Source organism: Toxorhynchites rutilus, chromosome 3 (genome assembly GCF_029784135.1).
Source record: "Toxorhynchites rutilus septentrionalis strain SRP chromosome 3, ASM2978413v1, whole genome shotgun sequence".
NCBI lineage: Eukaryota > Metazoa > Arthropoda > Insecta > Diptera > Culicidae > Toxorhynchites > Toxorhynchites rutilus.
The window spans coordinates 124,252,179-124,261,142 of NC_073746.1; the positions used below are offsets into that span (position 1 = coordinate 124,252,179).

At 36.5% G+C, this 8,964-nt stretch overlaps 1 protein-coding gene across 1 annotated transcript; it reads left to right on the forward strand.

Annotated features, from left to right (window-relative positions):
* Nucleotides 1-6,711: 6,711 nt before the first annotated feature.
* LOC129773472 (uncharacterized) lies at nt 6,712-7,056 on the forward strand. Its single transcript, XM_055777084.1, has one exon. The coding sequence runs from the start codon at nt 6,712-6,714 to the stop codon at nt 7,054-7,056; it is 345 nt and encodes a 114-aa protein (XP_055633059.1).
* Nucleotides 7,057-8,964: the final 1,908 nt, after the last annotated feature.

Sequence of the window (8,964 nt, forward strand, 5' to 3'; positions counted from 1 at the left end):
GAATATAACCCATTGGGAATTATCTCTTGAAAATTTGGGTAGAAGTAGTTTAGAGTGTATTGTTCGCACTGTATTTTTTTTATCGCTGTCAGTTTTTCGAACTCATCCAATCCGATTGTTTATCTTGCACCTCCGTTTCCTCTACTTGCATACTTTTACGGTATCGATCAAATTTTGACCCGTGTTTTTCAAAATTTTATCGATAACGCAACACTATGTAAGTAGAGAAAACGGAGGTGTAAGATCAACACTCGGAATGAATGAGTTGTTGCCTTGTATAATATAGTGCATACTGCAAATGAAGAGGAAAAAAGCATTCCCAAATATCGGTTTTCATCCATATCATCATCCACATATAGCGTAACCTATCCATGATGTTTTTAAGAGGGTGCGAAATGATTAGGCTGGGAACCACTTTTTTACAATGAAAGGCAATGTGAATAGACCATTGCACAATGGTCCAGGAGATGCATTTAAGTGGAAATGAGCATTTAGAGCTAGACGGTTATTCTCCAGACAAAAACTGTCTTCGACAAAGTTGATATGACAGAGCGCTCATTTTCATGTTATCTAAAATAGGGTGACCAAAATTGTCGATGAAATAAAAAATATAACTTTCTCATATTTATAGATAGAGGTAAACATAGTTGGACATTGTTGTAGTCCCAGTTATTTGAGACATTTTTGTAGAACAAAGTTTTTTTTCTATCTCTTGAAATAACCAGTACAGCGCCTTTTTTCTAAGTTACGTTAGGGTCACCATGAAAGAAAAACGGATTTTTTACTCTAACTTTTATATTTCAAATTCTAAATACAAACTGTGTTCGAAAGACTTTTGGAGCTTACTAATACAAACATTTTCGATGCAGAACTTGTCAATATCTCAACTTTATTCAAAGTTATTGATATTTCTTCCCAAAAAACATGCTCTCTTCATTTGTTTGTCATTCTTTCTGGGACGAACGTAAACAAAGTTTTTTGGCGGCATTTGAGAGAGCATATTTCACTCTACATGATGAGTGATTTTCAAAACTATTTTATTTTTTGTGATTGAGTAAATTAAAATTGAAATCATGAGTTTTTGGGTAAAAACCATCAATAACTTTGAGTGGGATTAAGATATAGACAAGTTCTGCATCGCAAAATATTGATATCGATAAGCTCTAAAAGTCGTACGAAGGCAGTTTCGATGTAGAATTTGAAATATAAAAGTTAAAGCAGAAAAACACGTTTTTGCATGGTCACCCTAATGCAACTTAGAAAAAAGCGTTAAATCGATTATTTTAAAAAGATAGAAAATAGGTTTGTTCTATAAAGTTGTTTAAAATAAATGGGGCTACAACATTGTTGAACTATATTTATCTTTATCTATAAAAATAAGAAAGTTAGATTTTTCATTTCATCGACAATTTTGATCGTCCTATTTTTGATAAAATAAAAATGAGCGCTCTATCATATGTAACAACTTTGTCTAAGACAGCTTTTGTCTAAACAATAAATATCTGCCACAAAGTTGTTTTTTAACTAAATTGCATTAGGGTAACCATGAACAAAACGGTTTTTTTACTCTAACTCTTATATTTCAAATTCTACATCAAAATTGTCTTCGTACGACTTTTAGAGCTTATCAATACCAATATTTTTTTTTTTATTAATTCGTTTATTTTTACGGGCTCAGTTACTTAAGTTTAAAGGAGCCGAATTCTTAAATATATTTTTAAAACTATATATATATATATAAACAATTTTCTTACATCTATGGTTAGTAAGGTGGAAAACCGATTACTCGCGGTGTACTCGAGTTTAGGAGGGTGACATATTTTTAGGAGAAGGATGGGATATAAGGAAATTGTAACAATGTTGATGAACACTCAATTCTTAAATCTATTCGTATATCTATAGTTTATTTACATTTCAACTTATTCTACTATTTATAGCAAGGGGACGAATTACCCGCAAAGGAAGGAAAGGAGGGTATAAGGATGTAAGGACAATCACACACGAAGATCTATAGCTTTAAGGAAAACATATATATACCAATATTTTGCTATGCAGAATTTGTCAATATCTTGATCCTGCTCAACGTTATTGATGGGGTTTCACCCAAAAACTCGTGATTTAAATTTTAATTTACTCAAATACAAAAAATAACATATATTCGAAAATCACATATTATATAGAGTGAAATTTGTTTTTTAAAATTCCGTCAACAATCATTTTTTTATGTTTGCCCCTGAAAGAAAGGCAAGCAATTGAAGAGAGCGTAATTTTTGGGAAGAAATATCAATAACTTTGAGTGAAGTTGAGATATAGACAAGTTCTGCATCACAAAATGTTTGTATTAGTATGTTCTGAAAAACTTTCTCTATCTTTCTCTTTCTCTCTAAATATTAATTTCCACTTAAATGCATCTCCTGGACCATTGTGCATTGGTTAATACATTTTTTATGCATCCGAGATATGGAATTTTGGTTAACAAAATTGTTTTTTTTTTTCAAGGATAAGGTTAACGATGAATGTTTATCGATTTAGAGTTAGAATGACGTATACAAGTTTAGGCTTGAGAGTTTCTATTAAAGCAGTTAATGGAGATGTTCCCTAACTGCGATATCTATATGTTTCGATCCGGAAAAAATAACAATCAGTTGCATCAGTCGCGTCATAAAATCCGGAAAAAAAATATCTTCACAGGTATTCCTCTCCATATATTTCCTCCAATTCACCAAACGTGGAGATTTGCCACCTCCATCATTCTCGCTCGAAAAGCAATAAAATATGCGGTTTCTCGGCAAAATTTATGGTTTTCTAGATTTCCTCCAAATTGCCATTTCATTGCGCCTGGTGCCGCTCTTTTGTCGCGGCGACCGCGCAAACTTTCCTCCGGCTACGATTTTGTTTGGAAGGCTCTCAGACACACAATCCCTGGAAGGAAACATTTTTGAGAAAACCCCCCAACCAACCGGACTTGCTGCCGGGTCTCACTAACACAGACGACCTTCGCACGCACCATCCATGATGTATACAGAGTCACACAGTAGAGCAGTAGTATAGAGTTGGGATGCAGAAAAAAAAGTGCTGTATATAAGAATGAAAGTGAAATTTGGCGCCATGGTGGAAAACTGGGAAACTCTTCGCCACAGTCCCGCAGGAATGGGTCGTTGCAGGAGGGAGCCGCTGGCTCCGCGAGAGTGAAGAGATGATCTGATGTTGGACAGTTGTGTTACGGTTGAAAATGTTCGCTTAATTCGATAGAACATAAATTACGTGGGAAGAAAATTGTGTCAATTTCCTCACCTTTCCAAGCCTGCACCATCGTGCATAGTTCTGGAGAAAACGAAGTTCACTCATGAAATTTTTATAAAAATGGATCATCCGATTTGGCTCACTAGGTGGATGCATGTTATTATTATTATCCATATTATTCTGGTCATAATGAAAACAACGAGGACGACGGCGTCGGTCGTAATAAAATTACCATTGATATCCTTCGGACTAACCGGCAGTTTGCATTAGGCAATGTGTTTTTGTTTGTATGTATAAGGGAGTGTTTTCTTTGTGTGCTTTCACTCCTTGACAGTGTATATATCTGGCGGCGCGCTTGCCAAATCCTCCGAGAGTGTGAGAGCCCACCCGGCATGATTATAGCCTATGCATCTGTAGTGCGTATCCTAGAGGCGTATTATTTAGGTCACGAATGAAACGCACGCAAGCAGGTGGGGCCCCCCGGGGGTAAGCAATGAGTGATTCGGAAAAAGACTGGGAATGATGGTGCGACCGGAAAAGCAGTTGCTGAGATGAGCCGAAGGATGAGAGGACAAGTGGTTCAAGAAAATGTAGCAATTTTAAACGGAGATGATATTGTCTGTCGTAAGCATAAGTGAAAAAGGCTTCACGTACAGTTTCACAATTTCATCCGGATGACGAAAATTTCGCTTCCAAGCTGCATTTCGGGAGGGTGGGGAAATTAGACATAAGAAAAAACTCACAACTCGGAACGTGATGCCAAAATTTGAACAGTTCAGAAATATTAGGTTTTGCAGTGATACCCAACTCTAGCAGGCTCGTAGAGATACTAGGCTGTGCTAGCCGAAACTGGTCGTGCTGTAAAATCCAGGGGCTTCAATGTAATGATAAATCTTTCACTTTTGGTTTCATAGCAGTATCGGCACAGACTATGCTTCGGAAGCAAAGCGAGACACGCACTTTTCCGAATGTTGGCTTCTTTGTTTGGTGGCTCCTTGACGATTCGTGGGACTGGATACATCCGTTCGGTTCTTGTTTGATATTGTGAATTCGTACGGAGTGGGTGCGGGGGACTTTCCTTTCAGGGCGACTTTCCGGTAGCGGATGATGTCATCAGTGAAAATGTCAATACTGCTTGGTGGACACTGAATGCTGGGAATAAGAGGGTGATTTCGGGGCTGGGAAGAAGCGCCCTTTTGTTATTACGTAGATAATATTAACTTTTTGAAGTTGATTTTAAGCAGCTGGAAAGCGGAATAAGTCCTTCATCGAAGGGTTTCATCTATGAACTTCAAGATGCTTTTGGTACATTACTTTGGATCATTGTGTCCTGTGTGATACGTTGTAAAATAAGGAAAAGAGACATGATATTATAGCTTACATTGTACAGTAGAACCTCGATTATCCGCGAGTGGATGATCCGCGAAAGCGAGTTCAATTGTAATTCTGAAGAACTTCCCGGAATTTGCCAGTGAGCGGTAGGGTCTTGTTCTTTTGTTTTGGTCATGTCTTTCACATTATCTGATTACTGGTGTAAACGACCTTACAGATGGATAGTTTAATGATTTCTGTATTGATGAAATATAGTTTTCACGCATAATTTTTTTTTGTGTTTGCACCTTATTTTTAGCCTTTTATTGCGTTATCCGCGATTTTCGTAATCCGCGGGAAACTAGCCCGACTATTCCACGGATAATCGGGGTTGTACTGTATTAGATTGCAATTTGAATTGAAATCATTCATTCAAATGTAACATCGGAAAACTGGGAAAGTATAGATCACATTTCATACCAAATATGGAGCTCATGCACCTCTTAGAGAACTTTTTCGTCTTCTACCATAGATGAGTATAACATGTCAAACGAGAGATTAAGATCACACTGCGATTGAATGAGACAAAAATATTATTTCTGTAGGTCTAGATCTAGATATTTCTTTTAAAAGCTTCTATAAAATATTCTTTGTAATTCTAACTCGTTTCATTTATCAATTTATTTGAAACATGGATATATTTTTAGAATACCTCGAAAGAATACTTATTTACTTTTTATGTGTTATTGAATCATGGTATTTCAGCATTTTTGAGTGAACTTCAGAATGTGCATTTTGTTCTCTACAAGCGATTGTACAACATAGTTTTGCCAGTAATCAAAATATTGTAGTTTCTCCAATACGACTTTTTCTAAGCTTGGTATGTTGAAAATTATTCTGAATTTGCAACTAGTGTTAATTTAGATAGTATTATATATTCTCTCCTAAAACTTGATTTGATATTTAGGTCTGAGAACAAATTACCTCATGGAATTACATTCTTAAAAATTTCCTAACGGAATCTCATTTTTTACATTTTTTACCTTCGGAATGAGTTGAATAATGTTTGAACGGTGAATGCTATGTTATCAGTACAATTTGAAAAATGGAAAAATTTCAGTTGGTGTACGAATATTGTAATGAAACTCATGATGCTGGATTTATGTCTGTTACATTAAATCATGGCTTCAGTCGAGAACATTTTTAGAATATAGTGTCAATACGCGCTGCACTGAATATTTTCCAAACTTTTTTCTTCTTCTAAAACATCAAAATCGGCAACTATTACGGCGGTCGTTGTGGCTGTTGACACACAATGTAGCCCCGGATTGTTATACATCGTTGGACAAAACATTAGGCCCACTGCTCAGGCAAAAAAAGAAAGTGACAAAACTTTGAGAAAAAATAATCCTATCCAGTGCTTCAATCCATTCATAATAACTTATTTGCATTGTTCGAAGGAATTTATAACATCTGTAGTTAAAACAATAGCAAATATGAAAAATGCGTTTTAGTCATACACTACAACTGAAATGATACGACAAAATTCAGAACCAGTTTCTCGATTCGGCTGTTTCGAGTGTTGTTTGGACCGATTTTTAAAGAAAATTGATTGTTTCTCGGTGATATTTTGTCTTTTTCGGATCCTGGTGAGTATTTATTGTGTACACGAGAAGTATACAGGGTAACTTCGATATAACGCATATTTTACTTTCCAAATTGTACGTTGTATCGAATTGTACGTTATATCGAAGCATAATAAAGAACTCAGAAACGTAGCTTATATCACTTTATTGTGTTGCTGTTTGAGTAAGGTTAATGAATAAATTCAACTAGAAGACTAAGCCAACATTTCTCATGATGTTTCTCTTTGTACTGTTGATTGAAGTTTGATTCATTTAGAATCCGGAATCACAAAACAGTTGTACTTCAGGATTGGTTAAGAGTACAAAACAATCTTTAGTATCAAAATACAGATAATTTATTTTTCTTTCAGAAAACAAAATATTCACAAAATTCTTTTTTTGGACTTTGAAAATGCGTACGTTATATCGAGGGTACGTTATATCGAAGTTTCCCTGTATAATGTTTTAATCCTCGAATTCTAGTTGCAATCAACGAAAAGTGTGTCGCACACAGCGGATGATCATCCGCGAAATGTCCAAGGCAGGCAGCAGCCAACGCAAAATCGCAGAGTATTTGAGACGACCCAAAACCTTCGTGTTTAATACCCTCCACGACCGCAAAAAGTCCGAAACAACTGGACACTCAAGGAAAACGGCCACGGAGGATGGCTCTGCCATAAAGCGAGACTCCAAGAAAGATCCCTTCAAGGTCTCGAAAAAGATTCGGGACGAACTGAACTTGTTCGTGAGTTTCCGGACAGTTCAGCGGCGGCAGGTGGAGCAGGCGCTAAGCGATAAAAGACCCCGGAAGGTCCCGATGATGACGCCGAAGCATCTGAAGGCGCGGCTGAAGTTCGCGAAAGACCACTTCGATTGAATCGGTCTGGAGAAGGATACTGCGATCGGATGAGACGAAGGTAAACCTCATCGGCACGGACGGAAAAAAGTTGGGTTGGTACTACTTTTAGAGGTTCTAATGTCAAATTTGAGCGCGATCTGTCATTTAGTTTGTTTACAGCGTCATTAAGAACAAGTTAACTTTTTTTTTTGCTCGGCAATTATTGATATATTATTGATAGAATATGGAATTCCTTGTGGAAAATCAAATGAGTCCAATTTTCATGTATTTTTCCCCTAACCTTAATCTTAAAAAAACAAGAAGTGGGTTATATCTTTGATAAAACCGCAAGGTCGACGTAGGACTAACGTTGACTTAGCAATAAATAAGTAACAAGCATATAAATCTTAGACATTTCATCTTTCGAATAAAGTGATTATCATACCACTTCGTTTAGCCGGAAAAGAATTATTAACGCTCAAAGGGGGAATCGATTCCTCCTCGGAAATACCCAGCACAAATAGTACCTACTCCCCAAGCCCTGACAATTCGAATCATCGTTGATCCGGGGCAGGATTATTAACTTTTGAGAAGGAATGGATTCCTCCTCGGAATTACACAGTAAAAATAAGACCCCCTTCCCAACAATTCCAACTTTCCAATAACGATCGCAGCATTCGTAAACAAATAATTTTATAACGCTGCTTCCATAAATGTGATTTCTTCGATATGTAATATAATATCCACTTCGATAATATTCACTACACCATATGATATCGTGTTCTTCATTATCAAATACATAGTCAATGGCACCCATCGGTATCGAATTATCATCGATACCTCGGTTTTCGCTAAATGCTCCGTTAGGTCCGACTGCACAGGAGAAATGGAATTGAAAAACGACAAACGGGTAAAAGAGATGTTGGAGGTTGAAAGGGGAATAGCAGAAAACTTCTGAATTTTATCTTTCGAATAATGTGATTATCATACCACTCCGTTTTGCCAGAAATAGATTAATGCTCAAAGGAGGAATCGAGCCTTCCGAGGAAATACCCAGCGCAAATTAGAATCGACTATCGATACCATATTTTATACCAAACCGGTCGGTTCAACTACAGAAGAGAAATGGAATTAGAAAAGAAGAGCATAATGCATAGACGTCTGAGTGCGACTGTCCGCATCTTACTTCGCTGCATCAACTGAATGGATTTCCAGAGCTTGTGCGAGTTTCAATAACCTGTTTTCTAAGCAATTTTAAAGCTATTGAAACAAGTTTTCGGGTCGATTATTAACAATCATATAACTTGTGGACATTTTGTCTTTCGAATGAAATGATTATCATACCACTCCGTTCAGTCGAATAAGAGGTATTAACGTTCAAAACCTTGCAGTCCTGGTCACTCTCTCGTTTTCGAAACTTTGAACTCCCGGTACAGAAATGAAAACTTGAAAAATGACATCCTTTCTTTTTTTGTACGTTATTTCTATGCTGAAAAATGTACTGCTTTATGCGACCAAATTATAACAGAAACAGGTTTTAGAGCTTTGTTTATTTACGTTTGTGTCTGAAGCAGAATTAGACCAAAGAAAGGAGGTTCGATTAAAAATGCGTTGCTCAGTGAAAATCAATGGATGTGTTCCTTTAAAATTCCGGAGATAATGCTTATGACTTCACTTCAGTTAATCCAGTGGCTTACGGAAATCGCCTTATTTCGTCTTGGAAATTATGAAAATTTGATTTGGGAATTAGCCGCTATACTGTTTTGCTAAAGAAATTAATAGACAAAGCACACGATGCAGAAATATGTTATTACTTTGTGACATAAAATTCCTGCTACACGCAGGTGAGAGACGAGGATATCAAACATTCAAGAAGTCATTCAAAATATTGATTATTTAAATTCATTGTCGGTTCCACCTTAATGCCACATATTTATTAAATCTCAA

Bases quoted from the DNA above. Each gene is read 5' to 3' on its own strand.
- LOC129773472 (XM_055777084.1), top strand. From the start codon at position 6,712: ATGTCCAAGGCAGGCAGCAGCCAACGCAAAATCGCAGAGTATTTGAGA.